Here is a 22,765-nt window from a genome sequence, read left to right on the forward strand (position 1 = left end):
GAATCCGGGAGGTGGAGATTGCAGTGAGCCGAGATCACACCACTGCACTCCAGCCTGGTGACAGAGTGAAACTCCATCTCAAGAAAAGAAAAAAAAAAAAAAGTCTGGGTGCAGTGGCTCACTCCTGTAATCCCAGCACTTTGGGAGGCCGGACGCGGGCAGATCACGAGGTCAGGAGTTCGAGATCAGCCTGGCCAACATAGTGAAACTCTACTACTAAAAATACAAAACAACTAAAAACACAAAAAATTAGCTGGGCGTGGTCATGGGTGCCTGTAATCCCAGCTACTCGGGAGGCTGAGGCAGGAGAATGGCTTGAACCCAGGAGGCGGAGGTTGCAGTGAGTCGAGATCACACCATTGCACTCCAGCCTGGGTGACAGAGCGAGACTCTGCCTCAAAAAAATAAAAATAAAAAAATTCTGAGTTTTGTTTTTTGCATTATGACAAATAGCTGGCTTTTTAACAAAAAAACACAACTGTGTTACTTGGGCATAGCTGTACCATCATTTGATAGTCTCTTTTCAGATTTGTAAGGGTTTAATAGCAGAAATCTAAGATATTGGGACTCTTTTAGCTGGTCTTATTATTACCCATGATAATTGTATATTGCTATTGAAAGTGCTCCTTGCTGGTGGAGAGGAAGGACTGAATTTTACTGAGGATATATTAACTTGATTTGGAGGTCAGTTCTTTGCAAAAGTTTGGGAAGAGGCCGAACCATTCTGTTTGGCTCTTTGTTGTAAGAAACTCAGAAATAATGATCTATACTTTCTTTGTTGATGCTGGAAAAAGAAAAATGACTTAAGAATTCACGGAGTAATTAACCTCATGGCCCCTATAATTCTCATTGTATTTGGAGGAGAACCTTAGGTGACCAGTCTCGAGAGAAAGATTTCTGGGAGTGGCTGTTCATATGTGCCTCTCTGCTTCTTACTTAATAGAGAAATGTTTAAAGCTCTTTTGGTAGGGGAGACCTACTTCAGTTACTTGTCGTTCTTTCAACTGCAAAAAGTTTGGAGTATTGAAGTGCCCTTGGACCATGTGCTTACGAAGTGTTGGTTCAAGGAATGGAATGTTGTTATCACTAAGTAGATCTTTTATCTGCAAAGTCCAGAGAAGTGCGCTTATTGATTTACTCATTTTCATGGCTTCCTCTACCTCTGTTCAGCTGCCATGACGCAGATAGGCGTGCAAGATTGTTTAGGATTAGAATATATAGTAGCATTTACTTCTGATGTTGGCCTTATGCAAAGAAACGTTACAGAGGCTGTGCAGATCTGTTGTAGATAAAAGCCAAAATAATCTGCTCTTCTGTGTGAGCAGGATATGTTGGGAGCCTAAGGAAAGAAGTCCTTGTGCTGACATTGAATGGTGTAGTCCAGCAAATTAGTGAGGAGCCAGAGTGTATCTGCATTATTCTTACCCAAGAAGAAAGGAAGCACTTTGGGAAGGGCTGCTTGTTTTCTTTCTTTTCATCTTGCACATATGGTACACGGGACCCTTAGAGGTCTGCGCTGTATAACAAGGTCTTGCTGGGCCCCCCAGTAGTGTACAGTCTGATTCTTAGAGGGTGTTTCTGTGGGTGCATCAGCATCCCACCAGAAAGCTGCTGCTTTGCTACTACTGACTTGGCACACGATCTTCACGTAGGAGGCATCCACATCACATATTCCATTTTAATTCTACTCAAAGTTAAACAGCATTGCAATCCATGTTGCTGGCAGGGCCATACTGCAGTAAAAGTGTGGGAAAGTAAAGTCCTTGAATGTATTTTAGCTTTATTATTTTTGTTGCGTTGGTTCACTGTGTCCGTATTTTTTTTCTTTCCTTCCAAGTGGAAGAAGACACAGAAGAAAGTTCAAGATCAGGGAGAGAGTCTGTATCCACAGCCAGTGATCAGCCTTCCCACTCTCTGGAGAGACAAATGAATGGAAACCAAGAGAAAGGTGATAAGACTGATAGGAAAAAGGATAAAACTGGAAAGGAAAAGAAGAAAGATAGAGATAAGGAGAAGGATAAACTGAAAGCCAAGAAGGGAATGCTGAAGGGCTTGGGAGACATGTTCAGGTAAGTCTTTACCATCCCAAACCAGAATCTCCTTAAACATACAGGAGTGTGAGCTTAGCAAAAAGTACTAAAAACTGGACACAGTAGTGCACACCTGTAATCCCAGCTACTTGGGAGGCTGAGTTGGGAGGAATGCCGGAGCCCAGGATTCCAAATCCAGCCTGGGCAACAGATCATTCCATTCTCTCTCTAAAAAAAAAATAAAATAAAAGCACTGAAAGCACAGATTTGAAAACATTATCTTTGAGATCAACCAAAATTCTTGCATAATCTTTTCCTACCTCATTTTTACTTTGGTATGGATTTCATGTTAGGTATTTTCAGACTATTTTAGCAGCCTAAATGATTATATCTTGCCAACCATGTAAATAATTGTTGAGAGGTAGGAGGGACATGTCTGTATCTTAGTTATGTGTAAGAGTGAAAGCCCCATTGAGACAAAGGGCTATTGAAGCAGTGTTTGTTCTTTTTTGTGTGTGAACAATGGTTCATTATTTAAATTTAAACATAGAGCTCAAGTTAGTGGTAGCATTTAAAGGTTCATTAATAACAAGTCTAATAAAAGTTACAAATACAGCTTCAATTAAGCTGTGTTGATTAATTTAATACTTATTACTTCGGTCTGTAAAGATTTCATTAAACGTGGTCTCTGGCTGTTTCTTGACAGTTGTTTTTGTGCCCCTAAATTATACTCTAGGATTACTTAGCATATCATTTTTTACAAATCATTGCCATACAATAAAAGTGACAAGTTGTTCAGAAGTTGCACTGAAACTCTCCCATAAACGTTCATCTGAGATGATTTATAATATTCAGGCATTTAATGTTAAATATAAAGATTGCTTGATTGTTCCATAAATTAAACCCCTAAACATATCAAGGTGATGGTTTAAAATTGAAAACATACAGCACAGCCATTTGACTTTTCGAAAAGTAGTTATCCTGCATTATGGATCCCCTCCTTTTAAAATACTTTTTTTTAAATTGCAAAATGTGAACAACAGTTTTCATTTTCATAGAATTAGTTGATTTACAATCCTGAAATTGACCTCCATAACTCAGGGAGTTATAGATAAGTCAGACCTGGAAAGTTGAGGAACCATGGCACAGCCTAAAGGCTATACAGCTCAACAGATGTGTTCTGTAGATGTCTGATTAAGTGCATAGAAGAGGGAGAGTTAACTCTAGACTTACATTAACACAAAGCCTGGCCTATGAGCAGTATTTTCTTTCAATATGATTAGATTTCTGTCTCTCAGTGCTTCAGAACTGTGGGATTTTCATAGTTTTTCATTAGAGTTTTTCTAGTTTATATAGGCCCCCCCCCCGCCCAAATGCATTTTCAGTCAGATCATGTTTCTTCATTATACTCTGTGTTCAAGAATCATACAGGAAGAAATTGCTCTAACTGCCACTTTATTTCAGTTTCTGTGTTAGCCAAGGGTCTTTTTGTTCCATATATGCAGACTGACAGCTCATAAACTGGCACCTCCACAGTGCACAGAAATAAGGCTGCTGCCCATCAGTTAACATGGAAGGAATCTGTACTACTGTCTTCTTCAAATTACAGGGTTACAGATGGGAGAAACCTTCCCCTGAGACTTGTAGCACACACTCACTTCCAGGGGCTCTCCTGTCGTCTTACTGAAAGCGCTAACGGCTTGTTAGTTTTCATTCATTGGCCAACATTTATCTGTTTAAGTGCTCTGTTCTGGTCATGGAATAAAAAATATACTGCTACTATCTTAGAATTCCATTAATTATAAGTGATCTTTTTCTGTAACCTGCAACTCCAGAAGAAAGGCCTGTGGTAGAGCTTTCTATCTGGGGCCAGAGGAGCAGAGTGTGGGAGAAATGTGTATTGTTTCTAAGGGACCTTGAAGAACACCACCACACAACTCTCTTTCTTCCAGGAGTCCTATCAAGCATTACATGATGCTTTCTCTAGAGCAGTATCTACAGCCTGTCCCCATAACCTATAATGAAAGCCAGCTTTATGATAAAGAAGTTGACCCTGCATATTCTTGGAAATAAAATTCTATATGCAGGTGCAGGGGCTGAAGGTTTTTTTTTTCCCCCTAAAAATTAGGCTGATATTCTCCCAGTGTTTAAGAATGACTGTTAAGAAAATAACAGACATTCATACTTTTTTAGGTATGTAGAATCAGTGGTTTATTGGAGTCAGCCCACCTTGGCTGGTGAGAGCCAACTGATCAATTTTTAGAAACTTTGCAAGCTGGTTGTCAAACACAGCCATTATTAAAAATTAAATACATTATCTAAAAAGCAAAGGTAATTAATACTCAAAATGCATCACTTCCTAATTATTTTTGCTATACTTTACTATGATCTCTGCTTTTGAAATTATTTACATTTATGGCACGGACATGGGGCTAATACTATATAATGACGACTGTGCAGCTTTTCCCAGCCCCATGTTTAGTGACATCATGCTGGTAGCTGAAAATTTGCCATGGTGGCAGTGTTTATACTAGGAAGTCTATGGAATTCCACAAAACAGAGTTCTTCTTCCAGCAGAGCAACACAGCACCCCACGGTGAATGTAAATACCTTTGACCAGAGTGGCAGCATCTTGTCTGGGTTTTATCAGATTGCAGACTGCTGCGCCAGCCCTTTCCCAATGGGTTGCCATGTATTGCCCCTTGAATATGAGTTCAGAATAATATATTAAACACGAAATAAGCTTTTTTGTTATTGAATGTTGGCTCTTGATCCTTCCTTCACACGATGAGGATAGTCATTAGTCTTCGAGAAGACTCTTAAAGCATTGTTAGATTTTTCAAAACATTCTTTTAAACTACCTTCCTTCCATACCTACTGGATCTGATTGTTTGAGATGAATATATCCTCAGGTTGATTCTTTTACGTTTCCTTCTTTTTTTTTTTTCTCCTAACAACATAGGGGACTACAATAAGATTTAAAAATTGGTCTCTTCGTTTCTCTTTGTTCTTTTAAGAAAACTGGGATGTGGTTTCCTTAGCAGTTCTGCTTTTAAACAGCTTAATCAGAACATGCATGTGCATATACATTTCTTAGTACGGTTTGCAAGAGGGTTCAAGTATGGAGGACCATGCAGGCCTGAAGTATAAAGCAGGGGTGTGTCTGGGTGTGTGTGATGCTTTTCTTTCTGTCTTGTAGCTCAGAAAACAAAAGGCTAAGGGACATTCGGTATTGGGAGTCTAGCTTTGTAGGTAAATATAGCAGCATATGAGCTTGTTCTCTTTAGTCTGCTTGAAGAAGTAATATGTTTTCCTTTAAAAACAGGCTCACAGGCTCTCCTCCCTCTACCATCCTGTCCTACCCCCATCATCCTGTTGCCTCCCCGCAACCCCCACTCATACACTGTTCCTACCCCAGCAGGTTGTCTATGATATTTGGTTAAATATGATGAGAGTCAAATAGATAGGCCTTGTTTTAAAAACTGTACCAGAGGAAATGATGGTACCTTGAGTAGATATTTTGTCATTGGCATATACAGATAGCATGGTTTTCTGTTTCACACATTGAATGGTAGTCACAAAGATGATTTAATTATTGATAAACAGCTCTAGGAAAGAATGTGAGTCATATGAATCACTCTTCTGTTTATAAATTATGGAGTATATGAACTACAAAAGCCGCCTTAATGCACATCTTAAATCAGAAATTTAAGTCTGTAAGGAATCAAATAACAAATGCAAAGTTTTTCCTGTTTGTATTAATTACTCCTCATACATACTACATCTTTTGCACACAAGGAGCTTCTATCACCTTAATTAAAATGGCTTTGTATCTAAGAAACCTGAGTGTGCTTACAAAACAGGTAAACATGACTTGTAAATGTAATCATTCTGTGTGCAGATTGCAGAACAGAGCGGGGAGCACAGAGTTTGAGTCTGTGTATGTTTGATTCTCAGACACTCGGCTATTCAAATTTAATACTGGAGGATACTTCTGAGAATTCTTCAATTGTATGAAATTGTCATGAAAGAGGAAATTGAGTATGTACTTTAGAAGGAGGGAGATATGTTTTTTAATGTTTTAAATGTGTTCGTTTTTAAAGGAAAGCAGCCGCCTTAAGCAATGTGATTTTGCCTTAGTTTTTAATCTCCAAATTGAAATAACCAGCAAGATAATAAAATAGTGTATTCTCAGATATTAAGAAGTTAAAATCATGTGCTGTCTTTTTGTGAGCCCTAAAGTAAGTGTAATTTGATATTGCTTTGCTGCAAAATTGGAACTGTTATCGTTTGAATATCATAGAATTGTATGTACTCTAAAACTGAAGGTTCTTAGACATGACCTTATTGTACATGTCTCAGATTTATTTCTAGCTGTTGTCCATATGTGATAGCTGAGAACCTATCACTGCAGAAAGCTAAAGCAAAAGTAATGTTGCAATATTACCATTAAAATTGAATCCTCCAATTACATTTAAAATGATTACCTGGGTCCCTGAAGCATTGTTTTATTCAGTTTTGAAGAGGAAATAGATAATTTAGTTTGTAACCTTGTTTGGTTGAAATCAGATATATTGCTCTCTTTTCCTTTTTAGAATATGATCATTTTCAGAACACAATGAACATGATCAGGTTTTAAAAACTGAATGTCGTAGTTTGGATTATACATCTTAGGCGTTTGAGAAAAGAACAAACACAGATTCTTGTTGCTTTCCTCACCTGTACTAACTGTGTGTCTGTACCGTGTCTCTCATTTAGCCTTGCCAAACTGAAGCCTGAGAAGAGATGAACAACAAAGCGATTCAAAACATGTCTTGAGCAACACATATTGCACAGTTGTTGTTTTTTTTAAACAAACAATAAATTTACTTTTAATGAATTCTTAGTGGCTGTTGACGAATTTTGTTTACGACATCAGCAGTTTGATGGTTTAGTAATTTCTTTATTAATCCATTTGGAACTTTTGGATCTTGATTTTAAGCTTGGGGTTTAAATTATGCTTGAAAAGGCAGAGACGTGTTTTTTTCTCTTTCCTTTCTTTATTGGCCCCTTTTCATAGTGGAAAACCATAGTCCTCTCACTGCTGGCGTATTCAGAAATCATCAGCACACACCCATCGGATATTAGAATCAGAGTTTTCAAGATTCTGTAAAGGGCCACCACCCATTTGGTTGTGTTGTGTAACCACCAGTGACTTTGGGACACAGGCAGATGTCACAGGTGATGCAGGGCAGAGGCAAAGAGGTATGTGGGCTGGTACAGTCACCCATCAGGGATGAGATGCAACGGATAGATTCATGACCAGATGGACCAGTTTGAAAGGGCCTTTTTGGCAAAGGTTTCAGTCCCTTTGTGGATTACAGAGTTTAGACCAAAAATGGGTGGTTTGGTGGGGGGGATGGTGGTGTAGGAAAATAAATTTCTGTGCTTAGATGGCTGAACCAGCAGGTTCTTCCTGTGTGAAAAAAGCAGAGCTACTTTGGCACATAGTAATCCCAAGGTGTGCTGAGACCACGTGTCGAGAGAGCACACACTCTTTCATAAATGTTTCTGGAAAGAGTCTGCCTGGCCAAGTGTTCGAATCACAGATCCAGTGCTAGTGCAGGTGGATCTCCAATGGTCCTTACTGTGGTTTGAAGCCTTCTCTCTTGTAAGAAGCCTTAATTCACAGTTTCATTATTCATGGCTTCCCAGGATTTGAGACAGAGACTGTATATTTAGTTAACTCTTTTTCCTGAAAATGTTAGCATTGCATTCTTACTGAAAATAAACATGGGTTGGGTGCATTGGCTCACACATGTAATTCCAGGCACAGGAGTTCGAGACAAGCCTGGGCCACACAGTAAGGCCCTGTCTCTATTAAAAAAAAATAAAAAATAACTGAAGTCTTGAAAACCATCTGATAAAGAGTATTGTGGATTGGGTTGAGTGCCTGTGAGAAGGCTTGACCTCTGCTCTGACTTGAAAGCAGTTTGCAGTTCTACCCTCACCCCCGCCCAAGTGAAACCCCTCAGTTCTAGTAAGGAGGCACACAGAAAAGTGTTTACTTGTCATTGCTAGTTTTTTATGACTTGGGCCTAATTGCCATGGGGATTAATGTAACCAGTTTCACATTGGTACATCAAGTGGCATCCTGTGCAATCTGCTGATGATTTAAGGAATGCAGTTAAAGTAAGCACATAGAAAACAGTGCTTCTCCAAATGAAACACAGTGAGATTTTACATAATTTTATTTGCTTTCTTGTTTGTCACCTGGACAAAGAACAGCTCTGTTTTGTGATTATACACCCTGGGAGGTTTCCTTGGAATGAGTTCTGAATTTGTAAATCCTAAGGACTTAATGTATGCTTCTATTAATTTGAATTGAAACAGAGATTCCCATTTTTAACACAGGAAAATAAATGTCCAACTGACCTGCTAGCAAAGACAAGTTCTAAGGTAGCTGATATCATATTCTTCAAGTATTCTTCTTTTCCTGGTTAGCAGTTTTAAATAGAGAACCTCTGACATCCACAGCGCCCAGGCTGAATGCAGAGGAAGCTGAGGAGGCACAAAGCATGACGGCCGGGCCTCTCTCAGACCTTTTCTGACATTCTTTAATGTTTCTTTTCCATAGACCTGTGGCGTGAATATAGAATGCAAGTGTCAAGGATGACACCTACTTTATAGTCTCTGTAAAGCAAACCTTTTCGCAAAAGAAATTCTTGACAGTTCTGAGATGCTAAGTCAATTTCAATTCCAGGCTGTGTGGAAAATGGAATCTTTTTTCTGCAATTGATGTGAAAATTGAAGGCTACTGACTATTCACTTTCTAATAACACAGGGTAAATAAATACTATCGCACCACTGAAAAATGCACTTAGAAGACAAGCTCAGCTAATGATATTCACCACAACATATGTTGGAAATATTCCTTGTGAATGCTTTTACTTGTTACCATTAAGGTTCCATATTGTTTACATTAAATATAATAGATCAAGTACATGTTATTCCTAAATGTATTTTTATCAAGCCACAAATTAGTATATAAAGGTAATTGTTTTATCCTGACAATCTTTTAAAGAATTCACTGGGGGACCTCTTTCCTAATTGAGTGTTGAATGGTTTTCTTCTGACCTATGTTTAATAATAGCCAATTTAGAAGCAAAAGACTAAAATCAGATTAAATTTTGGATTATAGTGAAATAACCAGGTCTCCTATTAACCTTTCTGCTTGCAATTTTTGTTGTTTTTTTTTTGGATAGTTGACCCTTTTCCCCACTTGCATCTCATGCTTTAAGCCAAGAGCCAAACCATTCCGGTCCTCTCTTGCCTCTTGCAGGCAATTCTTAATTCTTTCTGCATCATCCATGACTACTCTTTTTTTCTTGGGGGGGTGGGGGAGATGGTTGAACCTCTGCCCCCCCACACCCCTGCCATCCCATGCTGTAAACCAAGGCCAAGCTCCCAAAAAACCATTCTGGTCCTCTCTTCCCTCTTGCAGGACATTGCCCCAACAATTTTTAATTATTTCTTCTCTCTTCTAAATCCATCTGATCCATCTGTGACTGCCTTTTTTTTTTTTTTTTTTTTTTGAGACAGGGTCTTGCTCAGCAGGAGTACAGTGGTGCAATCATGCCTCACTGCACCTTGAACTGCTGGGCTCAAGTGATGCTCGCCACCTCATCCTTCCCAGTAGCTGGGACTACAGGCGTGCACCACTGTGCCTACTACTTTTTAAATTTTATATATTGGTGGGATCTCATTTTGTTGACCAGGTTGGTCTCAAACTTCTGGCCTCTGCCTCCCAGCATGCTGTGATGGGGCATGAGCCACTGCCCCTGGCATTGCCCTTCTCTCTACAGGATCATTCACGTTGTTTTGCGCCATGCTGTCACCTCCTCCATCTTAGAGAAAATTCTCTCTTAGCCCTACTTACTCTCCAACTGTGATCTCATGTCCTCTTGTGCCCACCACAGCAGACCCTTTGATATATTTGCTGTCTCATTTTTTCCCATTCTCTCTTGAACTTGCTTCAGTGAATCCTTCACCCTTTCCACTCAACAAATCCTGTTCTCGTCCAGGTCACCAGTTCCCTCGTTCTTGGGAAGTCGGGGTCCATTTTCATCCCTCATCGTGGTCCACTGGCAGTACCCAGCATGTTAATCATGGCTCTCCTTTGAGATCACCTTTGCCAGCTTTCCCTCCTCCTCCCTGGCCTACCCTGTCTTGTCTCCTTTGCTAATTCTGTGCCATACTCTGTCATCCAGGTCTTGTGCCCCAGGGCTCAGTCCAAAGTCCTTTTTTTTTTTTTTTCCTCCTCTTTTCGGTAACACAGAATTTTGATATTCTCAGGAAACAGCCTTTTTGATCCAAATACAGCCTATAGGCAGATGACTCTCAAATTCACCTCTCCTGCCTGGACATTTTCTTGGAACTCTTCATTTGTAGTTTCAACTGTCTTCTTGACACATTCACTTGGAGATCAACCAGACACTTGAAACTTCACACGCTCCCAACTCACTGCTGGATTCCCCCTCCCTGCAAACTGCTCCTGCGAGCCTTCCCTTTCTCAGATAATGGCAGTTCTGTCTTCTCAGTTGGTTAGATCCAAAGCTTTGGAGTGATCCTTGACACCTAATTTTCCCTTATGCCTCACAAGTAGTTTATGAATGTATAAAAACAAAAGTCCGTTAGCTCTGTTTTTGGTACACATCTGCAATCCTACTTTTCAGCCCCGCCGCCGCTGCTACTGTGCCCCAGTGGTCCAAGCTCCGTGTGCTCTCTTCCTGGCGTAGGCAGTAGCCCTCTCACTGTGCTCCCTGCCTCAACCCCTGATTCCTGCAGTGTATTCTCACCACCACAGCCAGAAGTCACTTTTCCCTCCTCTGTTCAACCCCCCAGTAGCCCTTGGCACCACTCAGAGCAAAAGCCAAATCCTTAGGGTCCTACAGAACTTGGTCCCCCACCCCAACCTCTCTGGCCTTGTCCCTACCACTCTTTCCTTCAGTAACTTTACTCTTCCCTGAACCTACCGGGTTCACTAGAGCCTTTTCCCTTGATCCTCCCTCTACCTGGAATAGCCTTTTCTCAGGTATTCCTAGGTTCACTCTTGCACCTTTAACATCTTTATTCAAGAGTCAGCTTTTTAGAGGGTCTGGCCAAAATTGCAAACTCTGCTCCCTCCCACCCTGACACTTTTCTAACCCACTTTTTGGCATCATTTTTCGCATTTGCACTCCCACCTGAGATATGATAGATTCCACTCATTGATGTAAATATACATTGACATTGACAGAGAATGTTAACCCATTTTTCCCCTGCTGTGTGTATCCCTGGCAGACTGCATGATGCGTCCATCATCAGTGCCCAGTAAGTGTAACAGATGCCCATTGCCAAACCCCTTCAATAGCCATTCTCTGTCTTTGTGTCCGAGGCCTCTCCGAAGCCTTGGAAGGCAGCTCTGTGTTTCCATCTGGGCCTGCTGGATGTGTCCAGGAATAACAACACCTTGGAGCAGCCTTCAACGCCAATGTAAATGTACCCCAGTCCCCATGGCCCTTGGGTTTATAGCACTAAGTCATGAGGTCTGCACCCTTCACCCTCAGACCAGGAGCTTGTCGGAAATGCAGAATCCCAGGCCCTGCCCACATCTGCTGACATTAGAATGTGCAGCTTAACAACCCTGGGGATTCCTGTGTACATTTCAGGTCGAGAGGCAGCAGCCTCTACCCTGCTCCCAGAGTTTGCCTATGGGGTTGTGTTCCCCTTACCCACAGTGTCACAGGCTCAGTAACACTCCTTTGTGACAGCCTTTCCTCCCTACTATGGCGTCTCTACTTCCCTCCCAAGTGTTTCTTCCCTTAAACCAGTGTCCTGAATCCTTGTCCCAGGGTCTGCTTGTGATTAAATCCAGACTAAAACAGTGTTGAGTGAATAAAACTTTTGAGCCGGGTGCAGTGGCTCACGCCTGTAATCCCAGCACTTTGGGAGGCCGAGGCAGGCGGATCACGAGTTTAGGAGATCAAGACCATCCTGGCTAACACAGTGAAACCCCATCTCTATTAAAAATACAAAAAAAATTAGCTGGGCATGGTGGCGGGCGCCTGTAGTCCCAGCTACTTGGGAGGCTGAGGCAGGAGAATGGTGTGAACCCAGGAGGCGGAGCTTGCAGTGAGCCGAGATGGTGCCACTGCACTCCAGTGTGGGGGACAGAGCCAGACTCCATCTCAAAAAAAAAAAAAAACAACTTTTGGAATCAGTGGTAAATAGTGTATGCTGGAAACTTCTGTTGGGGGTAATTTTGCAATTTATGACAAGTCTTCATACCAGGACAGTGCTGGCGTTCACATCTTTGGAAGGCAATGTCACTGCCGTCTCTGCCTTTGTATATGTACATACCTGTGACTGCACACACAGTCCCCAAAGAGCAGCCTTTCATGCTCCATGGATCTACATCATGGTATTTGGTTTATTACTACTATTATTATTATTTTGAGATGGAGTTTCGCTCTTGTTGCCCAGGGTGGAGTGCAACGGCATAATTTCAGTTCACTGCAACCTTCGCCTCCCAGGTTCAAGCGTTTCTCCTGCCTCAGCCTCCCGAGTAGCTGGTATTACAGGCATGCACCACCACACCTGGCTAATTTTGTAATTTTAGTAGAGACGGGGTTTCACCATGTTGATCAGGCTGGTCTCAAACTCCTGACCTTGTGATCCATCTGCCTTGGCCTCCCAAAGTGCTGGGATTACAGGCGTGAGCCACCACAGCCGGCCTGGTTTATTATTGAAGTTCTTTTATTCTGCTAAAAATAGCCATAGATGATTTTTGTAAATTAAAAAAAAAATTAATTTTGATTTTTTTTTTTGAGACATTCTTGCTCTGTTGCCCAGGCTGGAGTGCACTGGCGCGATCTCAGCCCACTGCAGCCTCTGCCTCCTGGGTTCAGTCAGTTCTCCCTTAGCCTCCCAAGTAGCTGTGATTACAGGCATGAGCCACCACACCAACCTAATTTCGTAAAGATGGGGTTTCACTATGTATGCCAGGCTGGTCTCCAACTCTGGACCTCAAATGATCCACCCACCTGGGCCTCTCAAAGTGCTGGGATTATAGGCGTGAGCTACCATGCCTGGCTTGATTTTGAATTTTTTTAATAAAAAAGAATTTTTTTAGAGATAGGATCTTGCTCTGTCACCCAGGCTGGATGGAGTGCAGTAACATGATCCTTACAACCTTGAACTCCTGGGTGATTCTCCTGCCTCAGTCTCCTGAGTAGCTGGGACTATAGGTGCATGTCACCATGCCCAGCTATTTTTTTTTTTTTTTTTTACTTTTTGTAAAGACGGGGTCTCACTGTATTGCCCAGGGTATTTTCAAACTCCTGGCCTCAAGTGATCCTTCTGCCTGGCCTCCCAGACTACTAGGATTGCAGGCGTGCACCACCGTGCCCAGCCATGATTTAAGTATTCTCTACATAAGACTGTCAGAAAAGATAATTATGATTACCAGATTAAATATTCCATGTTGGGCAATTCCCTGTTTTCAGGCTGAGGATTGTATAGTTGAGTGGTGATAGATTTAAGCAAAGAGTTTGTGTTAAAATTGCCCTTTCATGTTTGCCTACGCCTGAAAACATCAGAGTCTAGGAGTTGTGTAAGATTCTGTTTCTAAAGAAGTCAAAACTGGTTTTACTCCTTAACAAGCTTTGTGGGCAGCTGCTGCAGAGCAAATGAGCGGGTGGAAGGCCTCCCTTCTGAAGGCCCCAGCCATGGGCCACTTACAGACAGCCTCTGCCTCACCCACTGGAGGCACTCTCAGGCTTTCCCTTTCACTACAGCTGCTAGGTATCCACATTTCTCCAGAGGCACCAGGGCCCAGCCCACACCTGGGGCCTGGAATCTGAGCTATGCCTTGACAGGCTGATGACAACCTCACCTTCTTAGTTTCTTCTTCCATGACATTTATAATATTTATATTGTGCCTTCCATTTCTTTTATAATGACAATATTATCTAACAATGTTAGTCTTTTTTTTAAAAAATGAAATAAAGGAAGAACTTTACAGTCTCTGCTCATACAAAGGAACAGATAACTTTGAAATGAACTGAACAGATACTTTAAAATGATGGAAACCAACTACAAAATTTTTCTAACTTGCTATATTAAGGTTTCTCAATTTCCACTCTCCTGGCTAATTTAGAGGATGCTCTATTATCAGTTTTTATTCCATTTCTGATTTTGTTAGGTGATCTGTTCGTCATTCTGACTTTTTAAGGCAAACAATAAGCTATTTCTCATGTAGCCAATACTGTGGCTAGCAGTCAGCATTCATTCATTGCATGTTGATACTGGTGGACACTGCAGAGAACATTGTTTTCAATAACCCCTTTACACCTCATAATAACCCTATAAGGTACTAATTTTAGCCCTGTTTTATGAATGAAGAAACTAAAACATAAAGGTTTGGAGAAGAACTTACCAAGGTAACAAGGTAATTGGTGGTAGAGTCACACCGAATTTGAACAATGGTCAACCTCAAAGGCCATGTTCCTAACACTCTCCTGCACCATCTGAGCCTTCTTACCCTTCCGGGTAGGTTTTGCCACCCATAAAACCTATGTGGGAGCCAAGATTGCTATGCCACATGGGATTGCTATTGTGAGTGCTATGGAAAAAAGCACTCACATGTTACTAGCTTGGAAATGTAGAAGTTAGTATTTTTTGAACCTGACTTTCACATTTTATTCCTACTTGATTTCTATAGCTTTCTCTGTCTATGGTCTCTTCTCTTCCCAAAATAATTCTTTTTTTTTTTTTTTTTTTTTTAATTTTGTAGAGATGGGGACTCACTTTGTTGCCCTGGCTGGTCTCAAACTCCTGGCTTCGAGTGATTCTCCCATCCCGGCCTCCCAAAGTGCTGGGATTACAGGCATGGAACACAATGCCTGGCGCCAAAATAATTCTTAAGGATTTTTTACTGCTAATGAAAAGCTTACCAGCTGTCTAATTTCTCTCCCTCTTCACAGACTCTCAAACCTGTCTGTGTAGATGTGATGGCAGCCATCCCTGCTCCAGAACACGAACGAGGATGATTTTAAAACAATGCTCTCTTTCCTCCGGCTCTCTTCCTTCCAGGTGGCTCTGTCCTGTCTCTGCCTCTTCCTGTTCCCACCCTCATTTTCCCCTTTCCTTACCACATGCCGCCTTGTACCTCTATCTTGCTCCACCATTGCTGCCTCTTATTTTTCCCTATCAAAACAATTATGAGGTCATTCTTCTTTTCCGCAGACTGTGTTAGCAGTTTTTGCATCCTCTGCTCATACCTCTGTTTCCTTTTCTTTGTCTCCACCTCAACCGATGCCCTGTGTCGGTGCCGCCCAGATCACAATTGCCTGATCCTTGGCGGGTACGCAGGCTCACCTCTCAGGGCTTTGCTCCTTGGGAGGCTATTCAAGCTCAGCATCACCTGTCTCACATCTGTCTGGGATCCTCAAACCTGACCTTTGTAAATTTCCACTAACTGAAGATTGTAGAGAAAAAAAAACATTTTATCGAATTCCTGCTTTTATAGCTGATTTTAGCTATTAGGAAAACATCCCAAGTTGAACTTTTCAATTCCTAGAATTTCAGATTTCTTTGCTTTTTACAAATTTTATCTCCTTTTTTAGTAGTAAAAAGATTTTCCTTTTTTTTTTTGGGAATGGAGGTCTTAAGCTCAGTGTCAAGAATAAAATCATTTTCTTAATTGAGAAAGTGATGACATCTGTTTAATTTGTCTCAGGATATCTTGATTCTGGAACAATTTTGAGAAAGTATAGATCAACTGCAAGTAGGTACTCTAACAGGATGGAAATTTTCCTCTGATATTCTTTCTAGGCCGTAGCAACAGCCAGTTGCCTGATGTTACTTTGAGCACAGTGGCAAAGCATTGATAATCACTTAGGCAGAACACATTCACATAAAATTTTACCTGCCTTGCACAAAAAAAAAAATTCACCTGGGCAGTAAAATAAATTCTGAGCATTTTATTGCTCACCTGGCAAAAATGGTTTCTAATGATGGGCAGGTGGATTTTTTTTAAACTTGGTTGTGGAGCAGGTGTGATGATTTTAGTAATTGAGAGGTAAAACCATTTGTTTCATACATTCAACAAATATTTACTGGAGTGCCTACTAACTACATCCTTGGCACTGTTAGAGGTGTTGGGGATTTAGTGGTGGATACAGGAGACATGACAGTCACTGAGTAAGTAGGTCCTGCTCCAGGACCTCATGAAAGGGAGATGGGGAAATTGTGGGAACTTGCCACAAATGGGCCTAGCACAGACTAGAAGCCATCTGCCTTCTTCTGAAAAATGACATTAAAACTGAGGTCTGGGCCGAGCGCGGTGGCTCACGCCTGTAATCCCAGCACTTTGGGAGGCCGAGGCGGGCGGATCACAAGGTCAGGAGATCGAGACCATCCTGGCTAACACGGTGAAACCCCGTCTCTACTAAAAATACAACAAAATTAGCGGGGCGCGGTGGCGGGCGTCTGTAGTCCCAGCTACTCGGGAGGCTGAGGCAGGAGAATGGCGTGAACCCGGGAGGCAGAGCTTGCAGTGAGCCGAGATCGCGCCACTGCACTCCAGCCTGGACGACAGAGCAAGACTCTGTCTCAAAAAAAAAAAACCAAAAAACAAAAAACTGAGGTCAGAAAGAGGTTTTGACTTCTTTCTCTGAACTCAAAGGGGAAAAAGGAGTGTTTTGCATCAGTGGGATTTAACCTTTTTTGATATCATCTGTAACAAGAAATACATCCTACCTTGCAACCTCATGTACAGGTATGGGCACAAATAGCTAAAATAAACATTTCACAAAACAAATGATACCTGCCCTTCTCAAGGTGATGTAGTGTGATATATTTATTGAGCAGCAGCATAGGGTAGTGGCTAAGAACCTAAACTCTAAATTTAGATGTCCGGAGTTCAAATCCCGGCTGTATGCTCACCAGCCTTGTATGTGGGGCCAGTTAATTAACCTCTTTGTGTTTTACTTTTTTCAGTTGTGAAGTGTGGATAATAATGGTACCTGCCTCACAGGGTTGTTTTGAAGCTAATGGGAATTAATAGATACAAAGCATTTTAGAACTCCTCCTGGTACAAAGTAAGTACTTTGTGGGTATTAGCTGCTGCTGTTGATTCTAATATTCTGCAATTCATTTTTTTTTAAATGGTAAGTAAGTGCCACTAAATCAATTTCAGGTCTTCAGTGAGTTCCAAAACAAAATTTGAAAAACACCATTTAGATGGTGGAAATTCTCTCGGTTTGCGAGGGTGGGATGAGGAACTTGGAGGCGTTGGAGAGGCAGGTGGCCTCTCATAAATGACTCTTGATATGGCTTGACTCTGCTCCTAAAGATAGTAGGTAGCCGTTCAAGAGAATAGCTTGATAAAGTTTACAGTGTTTAGAAAATTAAAAGATTCTTCTAACCACAGTGTGTAGAGTGAACCGAAGGGCTAGACCGGAGTGATGTCAGGAACTGTGAAGAAGCTTTTGTAAAAATTGTGGCCAGTGATGGAGGTAGCCGTAGGGACAGAGACATATAGATATATTTCTCAGGTAGACTCTAGGGGACTTACTTATTTGATCTGATGTTAAGAAAGAAAAAAAAAAAGAAGAAAGAACAATAAGAAAGAATTGCCACAGTTTTAGCCTGGTCAGCTGGGTGGATAGTCACACACCGACTAGTAAATACTGCAAGAGGATCCTATTTGGAGGACATGTGACATGTTGTATCTCATAAGCCTGTGATATGTCTACCTGGAGGTAACCGGAGGGTGGAAGAGGGGGAAGGGCTGGCACCGTAGAGATTTGGAAATGAAAGACATGTCAGGTGGTGCTTGCAACCATGGCAGTGTGAGTGAACGAATGGTCTGGGAAGTGCATATAGAGGGAAGGAGTAATAGAAGGTGGCCAGAGAGAGTTCTAAGGCCCCTTTGAATATCACTGGAGCTCAGGGCAGGAGTGGGGCAGAGGAAGGAGCTGTTGGTAACTGAGAAGAAGCCACTGCAGAGAGAGGAGGAAAACCAAAAGAGTGTGGTCACTAAGCCATTAAAGCAAGGATGTGTTTTTAATTAATTAGAATGATGTGGTCAACATTGTTCCTGCTGAGAGGTCAGAAAGTCTTCCTGGTCTTGGCTACATGGAGTGATTAGTCAGGAGGTGTCAACTGGACCTATTTTGAAGGGTTACTCAGCACTCTGTGATATACTTGAATATTTCTATATGATGCGGGTGTGGCTAGCATCCCTGATGCTACTGCTTCTTCAAGTTGAGAACATTGCATATCCCTGTTTTAAGAAGCAGAGCTTTTTTCGTGGCACTGCGATACAAACACAGGCACAAAACCTGTGCCAGATTTCCATAGTTTTTGAGCAATAGAAATGACGTTTTAGGTGACATTAGGTGAATCCTAATTGCAGATTCTCACAAAGGATTGTAGCTATTAGGATATAAGGAATTAATTTGTAAGTAAATACTTAACAAATAAAAGTTGCAGGAAAAATAAATTTGGTGATTGATTTTGCTGCCTGTAGGATCACTTCTTACCCTCCATGGTGAGAGACTGTCATTCACTGTCTCTGCCTTTCTCTTGTATGTTGGGAGTTGTCCTGCTGAACACAACCTTCCTAGAGGTATCTGTGGGTTAAGGATCTTCATGGTATTAGCTACTCTAAATCAGCTGCCTAGTTCCAGTCTTCTCTCATGCTTACAGAACAAGAAAAGTACTTCTAGTCAGTAAATTGTTTTGTCAAAGTCCAAGCTTTAAAATTGCCCTCAGCCCTACCATTTTTTTTTTTTTTTTTAAACAAGGTCTTGCTCTGTCACCCAGGTTGGACAGGCTAGAGTGCAGTAGAGCAAGCACGGCTCACTGCAGCCTCCTGCCTCAGCCTCCCATGTAGCTGGGACCACAGGCATGCACATTCATTCATTCATTCATTCATTCATTTATTTGTAGAGATGGTTTCTCACTTTGTTATCCAGGGTGGTTTTGAACTCCTGACCTTAAGTGATCCTCCCATCTCTGCCTCCCAGAGTGTTGGGATTACAGGTGTCAGCTACCATGCCTGGCCAAAATGACCTTTTTAGGAAGCTTTTCTTTTCCAATATTGTGACATTTAACCATTATAACACATAATCAGGAGCCCCCACTATGTACTTGCATACATTTCCGGACTGTGTTTTCCCAGGGTTGGTTTTTCCAAGATTCGTGAATGCTTCTATTCCCATGACTTCCAAAAAAATTGTAATATACTATGATTTGCAGATATCTTTGTTTTTCAGGGCAACAGTGTCCATCTTTCATGTCTATCCAAAGGGACATAAATTCCTTGGTATGTTCAAACTATTAATGCGAACTTTTTATTTGTACATGCATTTTTAATTTCTGAGTCATTCTGTGTATTATGTACTCTTCGGTTATTGCATTCAGAAACATTTTAACTGGAATTATTTCTGAAAGTATATTTACCAGAAAAGTGTAGACTTATATGTATTTCCCACTGTGACACAATTTTGATTTTCTTTTATATTTTCAGTAATAAAGTATTATGAACTAATTATTATTTTTAAAAAGGTAGACCATGTAACCAGTTAGCCATTGTTTGGTAATTTTGGTAATAGATGCCATTACAGTCTTTAAATGGGTTACCACTAAGATTTTATCTTTGTTAATTTTAATGAACAAACAGAAAAATTTATATAGCATTTTTCCTGTGGAACTCCTTTCTCAGAAGGTCCCACATTCAAATTAGTTTTATCCATGCAGGCCTTATTATCTTTTATTCTCAAAGTTCTATGCTTTACTCTTTGGCTACACTCCTGTCTATTTGACAGAATTTCTTTAAACATTATCTCGTAAGATGGACATTATCTGAGTCATAAAAGCAGAATTTTTATCCTGTTTCCATTTAGTCTGGTCAGCAAAGGAAAAGGACCTCTCCCTTTAGAAGTGTCTTCCACCGTTGTCTATACACACAGCTGGTGGACAGCCATCTGATTAGAGAGAAAGCACTTATTAACAGCCAACATAATAGAAAGTGCGTGAAGCCATCACCAACTGGAGAGTACCCAAATAGCATCAGAAACAATGAAGAGAAAATGAAAATCAGTTCTGACTCATGGATTGTTGTTTTCCCTTTGTTTTCAGTACTAACAGTCTTTGTCAGCTGGAATAGCAGCCTTGGCCTGAATATCTATTGGTGTTTATTTGCAGTTGTCTCAATTAGTTCTGCTCTTAGCCTTTTGGGAGGCACTGGGCTCCTCCTCGCACCCTGTTGGCCACTGTGGGTTGACTTTGAGGGTACCATCCTGACAAAATCAGTTGTTGGAACTATAAGACTGAACAAGTTAGGTATTGGTCTGAAGATGGGAGCATTTCCAAAGATGTTACAAAGGATATATTCTTTTCTCTCACTGGGAAGCCAAATAGATGAAAGCAGACACTCCTTGCTTGCTTATCTCCGTGCCTTGATCTGTAAGAAATTGTCTTGGTTGTAGCACAGACTCAAATACTTGTGGCTTAAACAAGCCAGAGTTTTATTTTCTCTCATTAAGTCTGGGGATTGGAAGTCCAAAGATCATATGGTTGCCGCAGTGTCGTCAGTGTCACCACCACCTTTTTATTCAACCATCCTTAATCTGCATTTTATTAATATTATCATTTTAAATTGTGGTGAAATATACCTAATATTTATCACCATAGCCATTTTTAAGCCATTTAGTTCAGCAGGAGTAAGTGCACGCACATTGTTGTGCACCTCACTGTCACCATTAATTTCCAGAATGACTTTCATCTCGCAAAACTGAAACTCTGTACCCATCAGTCGCTATCTCCCCAGTTCCCTCTTCCCCTGCCCCTGGAAACCACCACTTTACTTTCTGTCTCTATGAGTTTGACTACTCGAGCTACCTCATATAAGCCGAATTGGTGTTTATCTTCTTGCCATTGATTGACTTCACTTAGTATAATGTCCTCAAGGTTCGTCTGTGTTGTAGTGTGTGTCAGGATTTCCTTCCTTTTGAAGCTGAGTCGTATTTTATTGTATGTATCTACATCATTTTGTCTATCCATTCACACGTTGATGCACACTAGCTGTTGTAATAAGGCTGCTGTGAACGTGAGTGTCTTAACATGCGTTTTTATCCTCAGTGTCACCTCAGGGTTACAACTCTAGCTAAGTCAGCTTCTTTCTCCAGATCTTTTCCACAAGTGCCACTCATTGGTTTCTATGAACCAGAAATTAAGGATAACAATGATAATAAAATAGCTCATATTTATTTAGTGTTTTTACATGCCAACACACAGGGCTGAATAATTCATTTCGTCTTCACAATAAATTTGTGAGAATGGTTACATTTTACCAAAGAGGAAATTGAGATTTAAAGAGGTTAAATGAGTTGCCCCTCACAGCCAGTTCACAGCATAACGCTAGGAAGAAGCAGATCTGGAATTTGAACCCAGGATTCTGGCTCCAGAGGCCATGCTCTTAACTACTGTCTTTTATCTTCAGCTCCTGTTTTCAAGGGAAGCTGGGGAATGTAGTTTGATCCCAAATAGGTACATTTCCTCTCCCAGCCACATCAGGGTTTTAGTAGTAAGAAGAAAGAAGAGAATGGACATTGGGTGAGCAGCTCGCAGCACCTGCCTCTCCAGCTCACTGCTCTGCTCTGAAGCCAGGTGGCTTCGGGCCTCTGAAAGTGCAGCTGCTTTGTAACTCTGGGCTGCTGTCCACCCTTACTTTATTGTGCTGGCCAAGACTAACCACCACTGGCCAGATCATTTTCATTTAACCAAAAAGACACACAATAGACCACAAATGATGGAAAATACTACCACTGAAATGGTCATGGGCTTCCAAACTGAGGTAGACTAGAGTAGCTACCTGGAAATGGAGGAGGAGATCAATGTTTAGATACTCTTGTCAGGAAATAGTGTCTGTTACATATTCAGTGATGATTTCTGCCAGCAGTGTGCTATGTGTTTTAAAAAATGATTGCATTTTATCTTTGCTATTACTATTTTTTATACAGTAGTTTTATTATAATTTAATAGTGCCAGTTATCACACATGAAATACCCCATGTCTTTTTGATTTTAGAGTTAAGCTCTTATTTATTTACTTATTTTTTTTTTAGAGACGGGGTCTTGCTTTGTCACTGAGACTGAAGTGCAGTGGCGTGATCATAACTCACCACAGCCTCAAACTCTTGGGCTCAAGCAGTCTTCCCACCTAAGCCTCCCAAGTAACTAGGACGACAGGCGTGCGCCACTGTACCCGGCTAATTTTTGTATATTTTCTAGAGACGCAGTCTCACTGTGTTGTCAGGATGGTCTTGAACTTCTGGACTCAAGCATTCCTAAGTGCTGGAATTCCAGTTGTGAGCCACAATGCCCAGGCTGAGTGAGGCTGTTTATCATGGTGTTTTAATGTTGGTTGTACTGACCTTGGTGTCTTTTTAGTCTCGTAGGTCTTGTTTGTTGGTCAGTTGGTTTGTTTGTTTTTAAGAGATGGCTTTGCTCTTTGCCCAGGCTGTTCTCAAACTCATTTGACTTCAGCCTCCCAAGTAGCTGGGATTATAGGAACATGCCATGGTGCCTAGCTCTCTTGTGATTACTTTGAAAATATCCCTCAAAGTATTCTTGCTCTAGCATGTTAGATCTTGTCTTCTGGGACTTAGATAGAATGCTTTGATACTTTTATGTCTGATACTTTCA

At 41.1% G+C, this 22,765-nt stretch overlaps 1 protein-coding gene across 21 annotated transcripts in view; it reads left to right on the top strand.

Annotated features, from left to right (window-relative positions):
- Positions 1 to 22,765, top strand: part of PARD3 (par-3 family cell polarity regulator) — a 716,537-nt gene that overhangs the window by 501,499 nt on the left and 192,273 nt on the right. For 19 of the 21 annotated variants that reach the window (XM_032143706.2, XM_058436553.1, XM_032143743.2 and 16 more), the window contains one exon: positions 1,838 to 2,069. In XM_032143706.2, the coding sequence (XP_031999597.1) occupies positions 1,838 to 2,069 (232 nt within the window). Of the gene's footprint in view, positions 1 to 1,837; positions 2,070 to 6,788; positions 6,910 to 22,765 lie in introns of those variants that run through there. The other 2 variants (XM_032143753.2, XM_058436555.1) reach the window with 1 other exon arrangement.

This window comes from Hylobates moloch, unplaced genomic scaffold (assembly GCF_009828535.3).
Source record: "Hylobates moloch isolate HMO894 unplaced genomic scaffold, HMol_V3 SCAFFOLD_3, whole genome shotgun sequence".
Classification (NCBI taxonomy): Eukaryota; Metazoa; Chordata; class Mammalia; order Primates; family Hylobatidae; genus Hylobates; species Hylobates moloch.